Here is a 20,824-nt window from a genome sequence, read left to right on the forward strand (position 1 = left end):
AAGAGGAGCCCCAGAACCTCAACATGGAGTCAGGGAAGGGGGCAGTATCAAGAACTTGCCAGAGAAGCTGAGACCTGGAGAATGAATGAATGGGAGCTAAATTAATAAAGATTGGAGGTAAAAGGGAGCATGTCAGGCAGAAGGTCCAAAGACCCGGAGATAAATGAGAGCAAGGCACTTCAGGTTGGGAGGGCATAGAGGGTGCAGAGATGAGAGGTGTGGCAAGAAATGAGGCCGCGAGGCAAGCGGGGCTGTATGAGAAAACTTGGTTTACTGTGCTGACGTGGTTGGCTTTACCTGAGCTTATTAGCAAGTCATGTGACCTGACTACATTTGCGCTTTCTGGAAGATCTCTGGCTGCAGCATGCAGACCACAAGAAATGTTCCAGAAATAATGTTTTTTAGATAATACATTCTTTAAGCAGATGAAATCTATAAATTATACATCAAAAATTACTAATTCTTTTTAAAAGTTTCCTACCATATTTATTTGTTTATTCCATAGAACTTTTTTTTTTTTTAAAGATTTTATTGGGGAAGGGGAACAGGACTTTTATTGGGGGAACAGTGTGTACTTCCAGGCCTGTTTTTCCAAGTCAAGTTGTTGTCCTTTCAATCTTAGTTGTGGAGGGTGCCGTTCAGCTTCAAGTTGTTGTCCTTTCAGTCTTAGTTGTGTCGGGCGCAGCTCAGCTCCAGGTCCAGTTGCCGTTTTCTAGTTGCAGGGGGCACAGCCCACCATCCCTTGTGGGCGTTGAACCGGCAACCTTGTGGTTGAGAGGACGCATTCCAACCAACTGAGCCATCCGGGAGCTCAGCGGCAGCTCAGCTCAAGGTGCCGTGTTCAATCTTAGTTTCAGGGGGCGGAGCCCACCATCCCTTGAGGATAGTCGAGGAATCGAACTGGCAACCTTGTGGTTGAGAGCCCATGCTCCAACCAACTGAGCCATCCGGCAGGCAGCTCAGCTCAAGGTGCTGTGTTCAATCTTAGTTGCAGGGGGCGGAGCCCACCATCCCTTGCGGGACTTGAGGAGTTGAACCGGCAACGTTTTGGTTGAGAGCCCACTGGCCCATGTGGGAATTGAACCGGCAGCCTTCGGAGTTAGGAGTATGGAGCTCCAACCGCCTGAGCCACCGGGCCGGCCCCATAGAACTTTTTGAGCACCTGCTTTTTGCCAGACACTGTGTTAAGTGCTGAACTCACATTGTCCTCTGTGGTAGTTATTATCCCCATTTTACAGATAAACTGAGGCTTGAGAATATTGTCACCTGAGATTACTCTACAAAGTGTTAAGGCCAGGATTTTGAATCTGGTCTTCCTGACTCCAGAGATTTCCTGACTTCTGCATTTGAAGGGGGAGAGAACATGATCTCTGAGAAGAAATCATCTGTGAGGTGCATTGTTTGGAAGGGAACACGTGATCATATTTTAACAGATAACCAGTAGATATCAGAAAGTTTTCTGAAAATTGTAATTATGTTTCCTTGACCCTCATCAAGGAAACTTAATTATAGTAATAGCTGCCATTTATTTACCTGTAAGTTAAATATTGTACTACCGTAAGTGTTATCTGTATATTATTTAATCCTCAAAATAACCTGGTGAGGTAAATTTTGAAGATTAGGAAACATTTTTCAGATGTGGAAATGGGAATCGGGATAGGATCTCTGGTCAGTCTGATCTAGAGGTCTATCTTGCATCTCTCTGCCAACGAGATGCCTGCACATGAGAGCTTGTGTTCACTTTCAAGGAGTTCGGGCATCCTGTAGGTTGCTGTTAGAGCCCCCTGAATTATGGTACAGCAGGGGCTTATTTATGGTGCCTGTGTGCTGAGAACTGACATCCCCATGAATCCTTTCCCTTTACACTGTGCTGTTCTCACCCCAAAAAACACTTAAGCATAAATATTTAACATGCCATATTAGAGAACATTATAAACATTAAAAAGAAACATAAATCTGTATTCAATTAAGAATATTAAGGATTCTTAAACTTAGTCTTTTTTTTTTTTATTTCATGGCTTAGAGAGAAATCTTCAGTCTTTTATCAATGGTTGTCTGTGTGCTTTAGCCACCTCTGTTTACTAGGTTAGAAGTGTTCAGCTTTCCCATTTTTGTCTGCTTTTCCCTCTCAGCTTGGCAAAAGCTTAAGACTAAAGAGGACAAGCCTTCAGTGTACATTTTCACACACAAGTGGTATGAATCTCAGTGACGGCCGCTTTCCCGTCAGAAGGGAGTAATGTTCTCAAAGTAGAGAACCTTCTCATTTCCTTTCCAATATTTGCTTGGATTTTGTGGTCAGTGATTGATTTTATACTGAGCACTGAGGAAAGAAACAACCAGCAACTTCCATAGCCTGATGTGTGTTTTTTTAATTTTTTGAAAAATTAGTACTTTCACATGGAACAGAATTCAAAAGGTAGAAAAGGGTCCTCAGTGAAGAGTATTCTGCCCTCCCGACTTTTCGTCCCCTAACCACTCAGTTCCCCTTCACAGAGGTAACCAGTGTACCTGCTTCTTGTATATCCATCCATCCAGATAATCCAGAGATTGTCTCAGAACATAGCTTTTAAAATACATGGAAAGGAAACATAGAAAGATACTTGGAATAGATCTGTAATGTTGTTAATGCCTTTTGGCATTTACTATTGCAAGGAAATCTTATAAGACTATTAAAAGGGGCAGAAACTTACCTTGTACTATCCTTAACATAATGAATGTATAAGTTTACAGTGTACAATGTAATGATTTGCTACATGTATAAATTGTGAGATGTTTACCATAATAAGGTTAGCTAACACATCCTTTACCTCACATAATTAACATTTTCTTGTTACAGTGAGAACATTACAGCTGTATCCCATAGCAACTCTCTCAAGTATACACTACAGTGTTGTTAACTATAGTCTCCATGCTGTACAGTACATCCCTGGACCTGATTCATCTTGTAACTGCAAGTTTGTGCCCTTTGATCAACATTTCCCCACCCCCGCCCCTTTTAGCCCCTGGCGATCACTATTTTACTATTAAGTATCTATGAGTTTGATGTTTTTACGTTTCGTACATATGAGATCATGCAGTATTTGTTTTTCTCTGTCTGACTTATTTCACTTAGAATAAAGCACTCAAGGTCCATCCATGTTGTCACAAATGGCAGGATTTTCCTTTAAAAAAAAAAAAAAAACCTTTTATTTTAAGTGTGCTTTTCCAGCTCCAAGTCAAGTAGTTGTTTCAATCTAATTGTGGAGGGCGCAGCTCACAGTGGCCCATGAGGGGATCGAACCAGGAACCCTGGTGTTAAATGAGCATCACGCTCTAACCAACTGAGCTAACCGGCCGCCCCAGCATTTTCTTTTTATGAATGGCTAATACTCGATTTTTTATATATAGCACATTGTTTTTATCCATTCATCTGTTGATGGCCACTGAGGTTGTTTCCATGTCTCGGCTGTTATGATTAATGCTGCGATGAACATGGGGGTGCAGATGTCTCTTCGAGATAGTGATTTCATATATACCCAGCGGTGGGATTGCTGGACCATGTGGTAGTTCTATTTTTTTAGTTTTTTGAGGAACTTCTATACTGTTTTCTTTAGTAGCTGCACCAATTTACAGCCCCACCTGTAATGCTTAAGGGTTCCCTTTTCTCCACATCCTCACCAGCATTTGTTATCTCTAGTCTTTGGGAATAGCCATGCTAACAGGTGAGATGATACCTCACTGTGGTTTTGATTTACATTTCCCTGATGGTTAGTGATGTTGAGCATCTTTTCATATGCTTATTGGCCATTTGTTTGTCAAGTCCTCTGCCCATCTTTTAAATCAGATTGTTTGTTTGCTATTGAGTTGTATGGTATTAACCCCTTATCAGGTACATGGTTTGCTAATATTTTCTCTGCGTCTGTAGGTTGCCTTTCATTTTGCTGATTCTTTTTCTGTACAAAACCTTTTTAGTATGATGTGGTCCCACTTGTTGACTTTTGCTTTTGGTGTCATATCCAACAAGTCATTGCCAAGACTGATGTCAAAAAGCTTTTTATTGATGTATTCTTCTAAGTTTTACGGTTTCAGGTCATACATTTTAAGTCCTTAATCCATTTTGAGTTAATTTTTGTGAGTGGTATAAGAGCGGGGCCCAATTTCATTCTTTTGCATGTGGATAATCAGTTTTCCCAGTACTATTTCTTTTCCCATTTAGTATTGGCTCCCTTGTCAATCAGCATTTTGTTTGTTTGTTTGTTTTTGCCAAGCTGTGATACACCTTTACCTAAAATATTAATTACAGTTCTTACCACTCTTCAGAGAACTCATTCTGAGAAAGACAGCTGAAGTAGATCAAAGGAATAAATACCAAGAGAAGACTAAAATGATTGCGATTGTCCAATATGTCTGCAAGGGCATTGCTAGGATGGCCACAAGCTTACTGGGACCCTAAGTAAACCCTCAGGTGACCCCTAATGATCCCCGTCTTCTGGTGTTCACACCCTTATGCAATCCCCTTTCCTTAAGTGTTAGTGTGACCTACAACTTCTTTCTAACCAATACAACGTAGCCAAGATGATGGGGTGTCACTTCCACGGTAACATGACACTGTATACGACTCCATCTTGATAGCAGACTTGCACCAGAGACCCTTTTCCTTCCAAGACCCTTCCCAGCCTTGAAGAAGTAAGCTACAGTGTTTTGAGATGGCCTGTTGAGAGGACCACATGGCAAGGATTGCAGGCAGCCTCTAGGAGCTGAACAGGACCCGACCCCCACCACCCCAACCCAGCCAATAATTAGCAAGAAGCTGGGCCCTTCGTCATGCGGCCACAAGGAAAATGAATTCTACCAACCACGTGAATGAGCTTGGAAGTGCGATCTTTCCCAGTCGAGATGAGAATGCAGCCCTCAGATTAGAATGCAAGCCCAACTGACACCTTGATTGTAGCCTTACGTAACCCTGGCTGAGGACCCCCGTGACCTGTGTGTGCCCAGACTCCTGACCCACAGAAAATCGAAGATGATTTGTTTGTTGTCTAAATTTGCTGAATTTGTGGTCATTTATTACACAGCAGCAGTACGTTATTTAATCTTCTGATGTTATTTTCTGATGTCAAAACAGTTTATTATCAACAATTTTGTGTGATTTAAGGTCATTAGGAGATACTAATTTAAATCCAGTTTATCACAGAGCCTTCAAGGTAGTAACAAGCCACACCTCTACAAAAGATGCAGTTCGGGAAAAATGATGGAATTACCCATCGTTCCGGCTGCTGCAACTGACTGGAGCCAGTAGTTGGTATTCTCATCATAACTGTATCATTCAGTTCAGTCAGGGAGGCGGAACAACTCTGACTTACAGGGTCAGGGAATTAGTATAGAAATTGGGCCTTACGCAATTGTGGGGGAAGTGCCGGTCTGAGAGGGAGAGGAACAGGATCAGAGACGTTACCCACAGTGAACCTGCGAAGCCAAGCACCTCGAGCCGCTGAAGTGGGGCAGTGACTGTTGGGTCTGTGGATCTGCCGGCAAGCATCTGGTGGTGGCCTGGGGCCAGTGTTGTCAGCAGGCTGCATTGGGAGATAGAGCTGGACGCCGAGCAGAGGACAGTAAGAACAAGCTACGGTAGCACGCACAGGACCTCTGTCTGTCTGTCACCACATCTAGCTATGCTGACTTTTAAAGAGTAATGGCTACTGCTGCTGCCTTCCAGATCTCACACATTTCTCTGGCCAACTTCAGCTTGGACTCATACAGGGATGGAGATTGTGGGAAAGAGTTCTAGCTTAAGCAAATTGAAACAGTGCTACTCAGCACAATCCCCCTTCTCTATCTCCCAGCCTAGATTTCTGTCACCATTTTCCAAGTATTTCAGCAGGCCTAGGTAGCCTGCCAGGTGGGGTGACCCAGACCTTCATCGCAGAGGCATTTCACTGGCTTTATCCACGGGTGCTCCAGCTGCTAGGTCTCCATTATCACTGGGATCCAAAATGAACCTTTCTGCTCCTGTTGTTTGGCCGTAGACCCAGCACCCTGGTCGGGCACCCTCGAGGCCTGCTCCCCAAGTGTTCCTGCAGCACCTGCCAGCACACAGAGCAGGTCTTGCAGTTCTTGGGTGTATTCTCTCCTCCCAGGACCACTTCTCACTCAGATTGACGATGAGTGACCAGATCCTGATGATTGGTTTGGAGCTGGTGTTGGGGCAGGAGCAGGTCTGACAAGCGTTATCTTTTCAAACACCTGCACGGTCTCCTCACAAGATGAGACTGCTGTCCTCAGGCAAGGGATTGGGGGAGCTGCTCCTCCCAAACCGGAACATTCAGGCGAATCTTGGGGTGTAACATTCCTAGCTCATCCACCCAAATAACCCCAACTCCAGATTTTATCATAGAAGATTTGCTAAGGCTTTGCATTCAAGTCTTTTTTTGTAGCTGATATCCTTGAAATTCAGTCTTGAGCCTGAGTTTTGGTAGAAGTCTGCACCACAGCTGCAGGAAATAAGGGCCTTTTTAACCACTGACCTAGACATAGTCGGACTTTGACAGAATGCTTTCACTTCAGGAGTGGCTCACCTGAACCTGTCCTTTTCTTTTTTTCAGGATTTCTAAAGCTGTGAACTAAAACGAGCCTACCTCAGGTAGTGTTCCTATTCCGCTCAGGTGCCCCCACTACTGCTGCACCTAGTGGAAGACCATAGTGGTCGTACTGCTGCACACAGGGGTATTAACTGCCCACCTGCCACCTGACCAGTGATTCTATTTCCAGAATGTCATTTGAGAATCTTGTTTTCTAGGGCCATTTCTCTTACTGTAATTGTGTGGGTGTCTCCTCCAATTCCCCCAAACCTGTTCTGAAACAAAGGCTTGCACTCAGGTAGTTTATTTGGTAAGTTATCCTACAAAAGTGAGAATGGGACCAGTGAAGCAGGAGGAGGGAAAGCAGTACAAGAATGGGCCACTGAGCTGGTGACCACTGGAGGCTCCTGGGCTTCCACCCTGCCAGGGTCCTTTGAGGAGCTCTGTGCCGTCTTCAGAACGCTCCTGGGGACTAGTAAAGAGGAGCAGCTATCCAACCAGTTCTCAGAAGTTGCAGAGGACTGGCCAGTATGACACGAAGGCAGATTGATTTGTCATCGGACCCACATGTCTGACTCATTTTCTGCTTTGGATCTGGAATTCTGGTTGCCTTTTTAAAATAGAGAGATGTCCAGGGAAGATGTGTTGATGGGTGTTTTAAAAAACGTAAACCTTTCAACAGCGTGCTCAGTATGGATTGGAATACTGAAAGGAGGGAGACAGGAGGAAACTTCACTAATTGATGTGTGAGGTACTGAGGATTTGGACAAAGGCGGTGTTAGGACTGGAAAATAAAGCTAATCAAGGAGCATTTTGAAGAATCACTAGGACACATTGATTAGTTATTGGCATAGGTTAAAGGAGGGTGAGTCGGCACAGCTGATTTAAGATTGCTAGGCTAGAAAGAGCGTAGTGTTGGTGGACACTTGGGCTTCCCAGTATTATTTAACAATCCTCAGAAATCTGATGGGATTGTTTCATCCACGATAGGAGGAAGTGATCCAACACAGGTTGAAAAGTGAGAGTCCAGAGCTAGTGATGTTAAGTGCCTGAATTCAAAGCCTCTGTGCTCTTTCTGCTACTTCTTGCTGCCCTCACTTCACTCTTGTTTCATAATTCCTTTCCTTGGGATTTAGAATCAGTCACGTACAGGTTAGTAGGAAAGACTTGAAGCAACTTTTCTCTCAAGCCTATTTGCACTTGAAAATTTTTTTCAAACTGGAGCCACTGAAGAGGCACTGCACCTGCTCTGAGGCCAGCCTTCTCCTAACCTTGTTACAGGCAGACCTCAGATGTTGCAGGGCCGTTTCCAGACCACCGCCACGAAGCAGTTACTGTAGTGTAGTGAGTGAGCTGTAATCCTTTTTTTCTGGTGGAGGTTCTTGCCTTCATTTGGTAAAGCATGCAACATCTGTGAAGCACAATAAGGCAAAAGCGCGATGAAATGAAGTGTGCCTGTATATTGTTTTATGTTGCATGGCAAGCTGTAATCTCCTTCCACAGTTCCTTTCCTTTCTTCCCCCTGGCCTGTTTCCTTCTTTCTCTTTCCACCTCAACCCCAATATGAAACTCTGAATGTGGAGGCTGCTTACACATTTCCTGATGGACATGAGCCAGTGGAAAGGTTTCCCACTGGTACTGGTGAAACAAGTATGAGGGTATACCTAAAATAACAAAGAGTATGAGTGCGTTTTCAGGACGTCTGTCAACACTGAAGCTTGTTTTAGTTTCCCAAGAACAGGAAAAGAAGGAGAAAAAGGAAAGTGATCCTATTTAACATGCAACAATTACAATCATTTGTATCACTAACTGTCAGTCAAGTTGATTTGTTTTGCTTTTTTATATGTCTGCCTTGATCATTCATGTTGTGTAGCTCAAATTTTTGAAAAGAGGCATTTTTGTCCACATTACAGATTAGAAAGAAAATATTCTGGTGAAAGAATAGAGAGGATTAAGTAAGTAGGAGGTGGATCTACAAAATGAGGTTGTCACACAAGCAGTAGAATTGTCAGAAGTTGACTTCATACTATCTGTCAAGCTCACAACAGCATCGTTGAAAATCTGCCACCTGGACATAATGCCTGGGCATCTTTGAGCCATTAAATGTCTTGGCGTTGGCTACAAATGAGTTTTTCTGTTACAAGGAAATTGTTAAAAGCGTTTGAGTTAATCCAAAAAGTTACGTGGTTTATTAATCAACTATTGCTGTGTAACACACTGGAGAATCTCAGTATATTCCTACTATGGCAGTGGCAGAGGCAAGAGGGCACCCCCCAGTTCCTAAAAGTACTTCTGAAGTCATTTGTCACATCTCAACCACTGACATTTCACTGGTCACAGCAGATCTCATGGCTAAGTCCAAAGTCTTGGGATGGGGAAATACGCTCATATACTCTGCCCATGGGAGGCCGTGGGGAGACCAGGAGGCTCCGAGTTGTGAATATGTCCGAACAGAATCTCCTGTATGTGGGTAACAGTCTGCGCTCCAGAGCTCTAGTTAAAAATAAGTAGTCGTTCGATTGTGTCAATTTGTTGTCTTTAAAGGCATAGAAGATAATGTACTATTTTGTCTGTAGTTAGGAAATGGAGTCACTGAACTCTATAGGGGAAGAAAAGAGGAAGAGAGAGTTCCTTCTGAAGGTTAGTTAGGCCCAAATGGGAGTAAACAAATTTGACCTCCATGTAGCCTGAAACTGGCAAGGAGGAAGGAATTCTAGACAGAGCAGTGCTCTTCAAAGTGTGTCCACCGTGAGGTAAGTACAGAAATCGAGAATAAGCATTGAGAAACTTTTGTAGCAATTGGACAGTGCCACAATATTCAAGCAGATTTTTACTGAATTTTACTGTGTTGGTCCATGACAGATCGGAAATTAAAAAGACAAAAAACTGTTCCTTGACCCGAGATAGTTTGAGAAGAACTAATATGATACTCTGCCCACTAGAAATGAACACCTGCATTGCACATAAGTGGACCTTCTGATTTATACAGAGTTCTTTTTCTTTTGGGATTTAAGTTATACCACTTTGTCACCAAAGAATCTGACCATCTTTGAGTGTGCTAGTAATGTTTTGGGACCTACAAGACTGGCCCAGAATACACCAAAGAAATGGCATTTTGTGAAGCCTCTGTATCTCATGGCTGGCCTCCCCTTCAAGCGTCCCTTTGACCTTGCTGCTATAATTATATTTTCATTCCCTTATCGATAACCTTGACCAAATGCAAATTGCCACTATATGAAATCCTTTACCGTAATATGAAAATATTAATTTTGATAGTATTAGAAAAATCCCTTTAAAAATACACCTAACATTCCAATTTTTTGGCTAATTGTCTTCCTTTTGCGTTTGTAAGTTAGTATCACCACGTTTGGTGTATTTATAAAGTGCTTTTCTCTTCATGAGAGAGGTGGTTTTAAATGAAGAAGTTCTGATGAGAATTGATTAGTGGAAGACCTAAGTTTAGAGGTACAAAAAAGTCGGGGATAGGTAATTTTTAGAAGGAAAGGGAAGGATATGTTTGGTTAAATATAACTTGTTTTCTTCATAGCTGTAGAACCTTGGGCAAGTTAATGTTTCTGAGTCTTAGTTTTGTCATCTGTAAAATGGGAATAAACATAGTACCACCTTCTTTGATAAAAACTGCTGGAATTAAATATTTAAGTTAAGCACAGAGCTTAAGACATAATAAATTTTAAAAATGTAAGCTATTGCTTTTAATTACCTATTAGATGTCAGGCCTTTTAGAATCAGAGATAAGATGGAGTTACCCCAAAGGAGCTGGTAGATGATTTGGATAAATATATCACAAAGATAAAATAGTATGAGAGTTTGATGCTATCATAGAGGAAACGGTACCATGGAAACTTTTAGGTAGGAGGAGCATCTGACTGAGTTTTTGGGGAGCAGGATCAAGGTTGGCTTTTGAAAAAGGCAATGTCTAAGCTGAGTCTAAAGATGTGGAGGAGTTACGGGGCATTAAGAACATTTCAGAAATGTGAACAACCTATGTCAAGGCCCAGAAGTGAGAGAGTGTGGTGGAATTTTAGGAAATTGTAAGTAATGCAGTATGACTAGTGTCGGTATAATATGAGCAGAAAGGGGGCTGGAGACGTCAGGGGCCAGGTCATCAAGAATATGTGATTTGGATTTTATCTTGAAGTCATTTGCAAGCTATTGAATAATTTGTTGCATATATAATCTACATTTTAAAAGATCATTCTGGCAATAGTATTCAGAACACATTGGAAGGGAGAAAGACAAGATGGGAAATTTTTTAGGCTATTTTAATAATGCAGGAGAAAGTATCAGATTCTTAAACAGAGGTGGTAGAGAGTCAGTGGAGGGAATGGATTTAAAATACGAATAGAATGAGCAGTATTTGATGGACGCTTGGATTATGGCCTTCTGGAGACGGAATCAATAATAGTACTCCAATTTCTGGCTTCGGTGAAAGCTAGATGAGATATCCTTCTTTAAAACGGATTAAAAAGGGTGGTACTAGATTTCCTGGAGGAATTGAATGACTTGAATTTAAGATGTGTGCAGAATATCCACGTAGAACTCTCCAATGGAAAGTTCAAGGAGTGAGTCTGGGCGGCAGGAGAGAGCTCCAGGCTGGATCTGTAGACCTGAAAGCCATAGGATGCAATGAGAATTAAGGCCAGGGAGGCGGATGACATCACCCAGGAAAGAACAGTAAAGAGTTGTGTATTCAGTGCGTGGCAAGTAGGTGCTTGCCTACTTTTGAATTAATGTTTGAATTAATGAAGGGTGTCAAGGGAATGGTCTCGTTTAAACGACATAACAATCCCGAGTTAGGAGTATAATCCAGTTTTACAAATTAAGACGTTTCAGGCTCAGGGAGGTTAAGCAATTTGCCCAAAGGGACTTTGCTGCTGCATGGTCAGAGTGGGATTTCAAGGCCAAACTGTCTGATTTCAAAGCCCATTTTTTTTCCCTACCAGGTTTTACTTCTTTGTAAACCTCAGAAGTTTAAATATGTGATGTTATCATTAATTCTCTTTTTTCATCTCTGCCAATGTCCTGGTTTAGTAGGATTGTGATACATCCTTTTAAATAACCACTTTTTCCCTAAAAGCCCCTGCTTCATTCCCGAATACATCTGTCAGATTTCCTTTTCTGTCAGATTGAGTTGATCGCACTAAACTCTAGTCCAATGCCGACTTTAGAACAGCAGACTGACAGAAGCCCCCACTGGCTACTGGGAGGGGCCTGTCCTCAGCTTGGCACTCGAGGCTCACCATAAAATAATGAGAACTTTTCCATATTTCCTACTTCTTAGCCCATATTCATGTCTTTTGGGTGTTGTTTACATGCAGATTTCATTGTGGTGGTCCTAGTGTTCCTTGTAAGGATTTCATTTTAATGTTTAAATTAATCTTTAGATTAAATTACTCTTATGTTTACTCTGTTACTGTTTTTCTAAAAATGATTTTATCTTGGTGATGGAAGCAGCTTAGATGTCATCTGACCTTCTTCCATGTCCAATATAGGCCTTCATTGTCTTCTGTCCCTAATGTGATGAGCCAGCCTTTGCTCCTACATATTTCTAGAGGGGTCTTCTGTTTTTTTGAGGACAGGAGATGAGAGCCATTCTAATTGTTAGGAATTTGGAATTCCAAGTTAGAAATATTTCTTAATATTGAGTCAAAATTCCCCTTTTAACAACCACTTGTTTCCTAGAACGTGGTCTTGGAACAATAGTCGTTTCTCCTTTGCCTCATGAAAGTCCGTCAGACATTTAAAGATAGTTATGTCTCTCCTGAGGTTCTCTTACATAAGCCAAATAATCTTACTTTCTTGCAGCTTTTCTCCTATAACAAGTCTCAAACTCTCTACTGTTCTTTTGCCCTCCTCTGAGAGTTCTGGAATTTTGCCAGTGCCCCATCTAAAACCCAGGGCCCACAACAGAACACAGCGCCCCACAGGAGAGCAGTGCAACATTATTCCTTTGATTAGGACTCTGTGTTTGTATCTTAAAAGCCTGAGATTGCTTCAGCTGTTGCAACCCTTTCACATTTTGCCTTCATTCCAATACCCAGATAGTATTTTTACTCAGGTTAAGCTAGCTCTCCCCTGTCATCTGTGCAGTGGATTTTCTTTAAATACAGAACTTCCTCATTTTCCTAGTTGTATTTCATCTTCATTTTGACCCATCATTTATGCCAATTATGATCATGTTATCCATTGTGTTGTGAACTGTTGGCCAGTTTTAGTCATCTGAAGATTTTGAAGCATGCTATCGCCATTTTCATTCAAGTTCTTGATAAATATCGCAGAAACAGACTCCTCAGTCCACCCCCAAGCTGATCAGTGCTGCTTACAAATGGTTCTGTTAGCCATTGTTCTTTCATCCATCTACCTCTCGTCTTATCTGCAAAGATCTCATTTGCACATTCAAACAAATTTTTATTTAGCACCTACCATGTGCAAGAAGGTGCTAGAGATAGAGTGAAGACAGGAGTCCCTGTCTTATGAAGCTAATAATCGAGAGACATCACAAAGTATTTTGTTAGGTGCTTTGCAGAAATCTGGTTACACAATTCTCTGTGCTATTCTCCGTATCTGCTGCCATGTCCGAAAAAGAATGAAGCACTACTTTTTGCAGACTTTGTATTGGCTACTAATGATCGTGTAGCGCCTGAAAATGGAATTCATCACCTTTCTTTTTCACCTTTCATAGTTTCAAAATAACTTCGAGCTTTGGAAATCTCTGGAGTTCACTGATGTATTTTTTGGGAGCTATATCTTCCAGAGCTCTGAGCTCATTAGAGATTAGTCTATTTAGCTGCGTTTTGGTGATAATGGCGGTGGTGGTATAAACACCTCTTCCCCTCCCCACCCCATTATCAGTGTCCTTTTTTATTTTTTAGTAAATAGTAAACTCAATTATGAAGAATTTCTGTCCAACTTTAACCATTTTCCCTTCCATAATCTTTGTCATTCAGATTTTATTTATACATTATCTTTATATTTTGAAATGATCCTTCCAAAATAAACTAGCTCACCTCAGATTTTCTTCTTTCTTTGAGTTCTTAAGGTGTCAGAGTTACTTTCCCTACGATCCTGGTCCTTTTCATTAAACTACTTATTTCTTTTTAATTCACCAGAATTAATTCCAGATGAGCGTAAAACCACCATATTTTGTCTGTATCCTGAAGGATTAAAATAATCAAAGTGCAAGTTATTTTTTTATTAGAATGATAACCCAAAAAAAATGTCCTCATAGTTCATAGAAGATAGCCCACCTGTCTTCTTTTCAAGTGTGGATTCTCTTATTAGTCAAATGTCATCCATATCCTTCCTGTAACTGGCCAATTCCCACAACTGTATCATTTCTACCTACTCCTCTTTCCCCTTTGGTCCAGTGTCTTCCACTATAGTGTCCTACTCAAATTGTTGGATTTGCACATGGATACATATTTTCTTAAACAATTGTGAGGATTCCCTGCCTTTGTCTATGGATCTGTCTCTATGGAACAGCAGATTTCCTATCAATGTCATAGTCTATTGTTACTTATTGTTACCCCATCCCACCAAGCCTTGGTGATTTCCGTGAGATTTTATTTATCTCCTTGTTCTTTTTTACTATTGCTACTTTTAAGTATAGTGTCTAACACACTGATGTTCAATAAGTAATATTTGTGATTAATCTCAAGAAGTATTTGCCTTCTCTTTTAGGCTGTGAGGATATCATTGCTGAGAGCATCTCATTAGATACCTTAATTGCCATCCTCAAGTGGAGCTCTCATCCGTATGGCTCTAAATGGGTGCACCGACAAGCTTTACATTTCCTCTGTGAGGAATTTTCCCAGGTCATGACTTCGGATGTTTTTTATGAACTCAGCAAAGACCATCTGCTTACTGCTATCCAGTCTGACTACCTACAGGTAATCATTTCTATACCTCTGAAATTCATTGTCATTCATATGTTCACCAAGAAACCCATCTGTACTCTGTTATTCTCCCATGTAGGGAGATAACCTACCCAGCTCTTCACATTGGCACAACAAGGCCTTCTAGCTCTCTGGTCCTTCATGCCCTCTGCTGCTATCATTCAACATTGTGAACCATCCCAGGTCCTAACCATCCACACCGAAGGGGCTGAGGCAGTAGGCAGGGTCAGAAGCATATCCCAACAGTGCTTTTCTTGGCTTCCATTAATAGTAGATTCACTATCTCAGTTTCTTACTTTTGGTGGAGTAGTAGCTCCTTAGAACGTAGACAGTAGCTTAAGCAACACAAAGTAAGAATAATTTCTGATCTACTCCCATGCTCATAGAAACTCAGTACACGTGTTCTGCCAAAGTATAATAACGTTTTCAATGACTTATTTTTAATCAGATGCAGTTTTTAGCAAGTTCTGTGTCCTTGACTTATATATCCATCTAATTTGGTAATTAAAACAATAGATATAAAATATTGTAAAAAAGTATTTTCAGGTAAAGTATGTTCAAGCTTAATTTTCTTTTGCATTGGTATTACGAATTTTATGCTGAGAATTGTACAGTAGTTTTAATGTTATGAAGACATAAAAACCTATTGAGCCATTTCCTGTTCCTTTATATTTGTACTAGAAAAATTACAGAATGCTTCCATCTCAGTCAGAAATGCAGTGAAGAGTTAAATAATCCATCTAGCGTCTCTACTTTTTTTTGTATATTGCTTTGATTGTAGTACAAATGTTGTCATTTGATTTATTTGAGCAAATGTTGGATTTGATTTACTTAGGATCTGTGTTTATTAACCTTGTTTTACTGTTCTGTGTGCATTGTGAGAGTTAAGATTTGTCAGTTCTCTCAGATTATTGTCTTTAGAAGCTTCCTGTTTTGTTCTTAGAAAGTAAAAACCTTGGAGAGCGGCCTAGATTTGCTCTGATACTTTAGATAAAATACAAACAAATAGGGGCACATTACCATTTTGTAGATTGTGGGTAAAGGGTCCTTGCCCAAAGAAGTTGCCAAACCTGTTTTTTCTGTTTCTGCAGGAGATACTACTTCCACTTTTCTTTATTTATCTCCATCTTGTACCCAAAAGAATTTAAGGTAGCTGTAAAGCGGCCACATAGTAAGATAAAATAAATTTAAAGTAGTGAAGAGAACAGGATAAAGAAAAAATAAAATTGGAAATAAGAATAAAAGCTTTAGTTGGAGGCAAAAGTGAGACAAAACCCAGATAATGTAGTTTTGTGTTTCCCTGAACATAAGACCTCCCCCGAATATAAGCCCCAGTTAAGATCTCAGCCAGACGGATGCATTAGTACATTATGATGGTGTTCCAGAAGATGACATGACTGTATTTGAATAAATGTAGATTGCTGTACATGAATAAATAAGACATCCCCTGATGTGACATGCCCTAATGTGTCTTTTGGAGCAAAAATTAATATAAGACCCAGTCTTTTTTTTGGGGAAATACAGTATAAGACCGGGTCTTATTTTCTGGGAAACACAGTATTTGCTGTTGATGGGCCACAGGTTAAACACAGACATTTCAAACAACCAGTGTAAAGAGTGAAATGTGATAAGTTGCATACTGTATTTACATTATGACCTAGGAAAAATCATTAATAAAATTAACTGTTTATCTCATTTCACCAAAATAAATATAAATCATTTTTTGTTATAGGCAAGTGAACAAGATATCCTTAAATATCTGATTAAATGGGGTGAGCATCAGTTGATGAAAAGAATAGCAGACCGAGGTAAGCTCAGAAAATTAGCTTGCACCGTAAGTTTTTCCTTCACATATGCATGCTGTATGTCAGTCTTGACAATAGTTGCTATTGCCTGGTGAAAATAAAATTTTTTACAATTGGCACAATCCTTTAGTGGAGAAGGGTATACTTTGTTAGAAATAAATGAACCAAAAAAAATTACATTTTTTAAATTTTAAATCACCATTTAGTTTTAATGTTATCTTCCTATGTGCTTATTTTAATATGTTGACTGATTTACAGAAGTAGTAGAATGTAACTTTTCATTTAATGATTAAAGTGTTACAGTGCACATTGTTGATGAAGATGTTCTGGAATTAAATAGTGGTGATGGAGGCACAACATTGTAAATGTTTTAAAAGCCACTGACTTGTACACTTGAAAATGGTTAAAATGGTGAGTTTTATGTTATGTGAATTTCACCTCAATAAAAAAATACATGATTACCCAAAAAAGCATATTTGCTGTTTATTGTTAAATTTTGTGGAAGGTAAAGGAGAAATAATACTTTGAATGGCCTCCAACTGGGGATACATTAGAAAAAAATGGAAGTATCATGTGGAGGTGAGCTTTCAACTTTGGAAGCTTATGCTTCTATAGCAGTCTTTTATTTATGTCTAGGGTTAGGGCTGCTCCCCCACCCACCCACCCACCTGTACTCCTTGCCTCATTGAATATTGTCTTCCTCTATATAATGAACCCAAATCAAAAGTTTTTAATTAGAAAAATGAAATACTGATTTTCCTTTCTTGTCATTTTTCAACAGGTTTATTTAGATATAATGTACATACCACAAAGTTTACCTGTTTAAAGTGTTGAAGTCAATGGTTTTTAGTATATTTATAGAGTTATTCTGCCACATTTTTAAATATATAAAAACATCAAGCTAAACTGCCTTCAAACCTTTTTACAGTGTCCTTTTAATAGACTACTGCCCACGCACTAGGGAACAAAAGCAGTCTTCCTGTGTCATTCCTTGTAATTTATTTCTGTGACCTACAAAAGTCTTTAGCAATTCTCAGATTTGATTTTTTTAAATATAATCACCACTACTGTTAATTTGGGACATTTTGGAAATGCCAGTATACAATCTGTCCCCACTTACACACAAGTTCTGTATTTGCAATTTCACTTACTTACTAAAATTTATTTGTAACCCCAAAATCAGTACTCATGGCACTTTCATGGGCATTTTAAGTTGTGTGCAGAGTGACAAAAAATTTGAGTTCCCTGATGCACATGTTCCCAGCTTAAGGTGAAACAAGGTGACACTCTGCCTTATTGTTTCTCCTCTCATATTGTAAACAAATGTCCTTTCACAGTGTTTTTCACATTCTTAGGGGTTTTGGGGGTAATCTCACTGTTTAAAATTGCCCCCAAGTGTAATACTTAGTGCTGACTAGTGTTCTGAAGCACAAAAAGGCTGTGGTGTGCCTGACAGAGAAAATGTGTGTGTTAGATAAGCTTCATCCAGGTATGAGTTATAGTGCTGTTGGCCTTGGGTTCAGTGTTGATGAATCAACAATATATATGAATAATGTGTTTTTAAACAGAAACACATGTAAAACAAAGTTATGTCTTGACTGGTTGACAAAAATGTGACCAAAGACTCACTAGAAGCTAACCCTGTGTTTCCCTTAGCAGTGATTCAGTATTTGCTAATTAATTGTTCTTGGTGACTTTATGGAACATAATTAACCCCAAAGAACAAGAATTGAGTATATATATTGCTACATGATCATTACAGGTCATAGGTTTGTTCATTGATGTAAGGTTGGTAATGTCATTTATTTTGGGCAAATAATGAGCTTCCTTGATGAAATTTCCCTTAAAACGGTGGTTTTCAGACTCAGTTAGAATGGAATGCTCTTCCACGTGAATGAGAAGGAGGCTAAGCGAACCAGGCTGTGTTTGTCACCTTCACATATAAAGGTTCTGCCCTCACCTGTTACATATTTGGGAGTTTTATGTAAGATTTCATTTGAAAACAGGACACTACTACTTTAAGAAAAAAAAATTTTTGACAAGCAATACCTTATATAGGTATGAAGCCAAATGATAGCAGGGCAAGGAAAGCAACCTTTTTTCACATACTTGCAACAGTTTTATTTCAGATGACTGCAGAAAGAGCTTAGCTTCTCAAAATCAGTCTCTTTATCTATCTGTGTATCACGATTTAAGAAATACTAGTTTGCCTGTGGACTGCCAGTTGGTCTGTAGACTGCAGAATAGCATTTATGTTTGTGAATGATAAAGATCTTATATTTTTAGCAAAAAAAAAAAAATACAGCCCCCTAGATTAAAGACGTGCTTTAAGATTTCCAAAATTTATGTAAATTTTTCCCACTTCAGTATCAGAAGCTTATGTATACTTCAAATCTTCCTTGTTCACTAATATCCAATAAAGAAAAGCTTTATTCTGTGCTGTGGATGATGGAAATATATGTTGGAGATCAAAGGGTTCACTTATATCTAGTAACATTCCCCTAGTGTGGAAATGTAGGAGACTATCATAAAACTCTTAAAGTTAAATAGAGTGTACTTTATTTTGCTGCGTTAGATACTAGGTGATTAATATCTTGTTAAATTGCTGTTAATATCTTGTTAAATTCTTATTAGGCATGTCAGGATGCCTAATAAGCATACTGATAACCTACAGTGACTAGAAATAGTGTGTGCCTTGCAGTGTCCTTATTATACTAAAAACTGGTCACAAAAGTGAGAAAGCTTAAGAAAAAGCCTTTGGTCTAACTAGATTTTAATAGATCATCATCTTGCCTTTGAGTTAGTATATGGAAAAGAATCCTTTATTCTTTAGGGCAGAACAGTCATAAAAGAATGTTATTATACTGTTGACACCATGCTTTTTTCTCTGTCCAAGAATATCTCTGTTAGGTACACTTCTTAAGACATAAAATTTATAACTGTTTTTAAAGCAAATGTGCCTAAGTATGAAGAATGGTGCTGAAAGTATACTAGAGAAGAAAGAAAGCCTTTCTCTGAAAATTTGGATTTGGTTGGGGACTTTTCAATTTCTGTCTCGTAGAGCCAAACTTGCTGAGTGGCACTGCTCATAGTGTGAACAAAAGAGGTGTGAAAAGACGAGACCTGGACATTGAAGAGCTTCGAGAGATCCTTTCTTCTCTCTTACCTTTTGTGCGAATTGACCATATCTTACCTATAAACAGTGAAATCCTAAGTGACGCAGTAAGTTTTCTCTTCATTTATCCCTTTCATGAAAAGAAAATGCACTAAAATGTATAGACTTACCTTTTTTTTCATTGTAAATAATTTCTACTACTAATAGAGTTTTGGGAAATTGTAAATTCCATGAGGTCAGAGACAGATGTTTGTTTTGTACTGTATTGTATCCCCAGTATCTGGCACATGGCATGATGGATGAGAGCTGAGTGGGTATATCAGTCTTACTTTTGCAGGAGGATAGCTTCTAAGGAGTTAATTCAGCCATTTATCAGTATAGATTTAGTATATTCTTATTAGTATATTCAGTATATTTAGTATATTCACTGTAAAAAGGAAGAATGAGTCTTATAATTGTGTTTCAGTTAAAAATTAATGGAGCTGATCGTATTACTTTTATAATTTTTTAAAGAACTTTTTAAAGCTAATAGAATTGCTCAAATTAATAGATGGGAAAAATAAATATTATAGATATTCCTCATACATTGACTTATAACTTTAATGTAATGCTGTAAACAATAGTTTCTTTCAACTGCACAGAAACATTATAGAAGTCATCTGGGAAAATAGCTGGTAAGAATCTTTTTTAAGTTCTCTAAAAAGAACATAGTTAAGGAGGGGTAACTATTCCAGAATGTAAAACATATTTTAAAACTCTAATATTTAATCTGTGAGGCTAGCATAACAAGCAAGACAAAATAGCCCAGAAAAAGATCCTAATTAATATAAGAATTAAACATAATGAATAAACTATCACAAATCTCAGTGTGGTTCTCTGCTATCTGATGAGGGGAGGAGGGAGGAAATTTGTTTAAAATTTAACCCTCATTTATTTCACTTGCACACAAAAATTAATCCCTGTTAGATTGAAGAATTAAATATTAAATTGAAACATGGAAAAACTAGAAGAAAACAGTTAAATATTTATGGACTCTCTGATGAGAAAAACGTTCAGTCTCTACTAGTAATCACACATACACCAAAGAAAGTAAAATAAAACAGTAAGTTACCATTTTTCACCTATTAAGTCAGTAATTTTTGAAATGTTATTACTGTCCCATAGCTATGGGACGTATAGCTGCTACGTTGGTAGCATTGTCATTAAATATTTGGAAATAGCCTAAATATCTAAGAATGGAAAATAAGCTAAATTATAGTACAATTCCTCAACAGAATATTTTGCTGCTCTTAACAGTGGTTATAGCAACTAATATAGCAACATGGAAAATGCTAATAATAGATATAATTTTAGAAGAATACAAAATATACTTGTATATTCTTTGTATATTTTGAATATAGTTATATTAAAATTCAGTTGAAAAAAGGAAGA

General features: G+C 39.0%; 1 protein-coding gene across 3 annotated transcripts in view; it reads left to right on the forward strand.

Annotated features, from left to right (window-relative positions):
• Positions 1-20,824, forward strand: part of BTBD7 (BTB domain containing 7) — a 76,993-nt gene that overhangs the window by 42,354 nt on the left and 13,815 nt on the right. For all 3 annotated transcript variants that reach the window (XM_033107861.1, XM_033107863.1, XM_033107862.1), the window contains exons 4-6: positions 14,259-14,467; positions 16,206-16,281; positions 19,340-19,500. In XM_033107861.1, the coding sequence (XP_032963752.1) occupies positions 14,259-14,467; positions 16,206-16,281; positions 19,340-19,500 (446 nt within the window). The remainder of the gene's footprint in view (positions 1-14,258; positions 14,468-16,205; positions 16,282-19,339; positions 19,501-20,824) is intronic.

This window comes from Rhinolophus ferrumequinum, chromosome 6 (assembly GCF_004115265.2).
Source record: "Rhinolophus ferrumequinum isolate MPI-CBG mRhiFer1 chromosome 6, mRhiFer1_v1.p, whole genome shotgun sequence".
Taxonomy (NCBI): Eukaryota; Metazoa; Chordata; class Mammalia; order Chiroptera; family Rhinolophidae; genus Rhinolophus; species Rhinolophus ferrumequinum.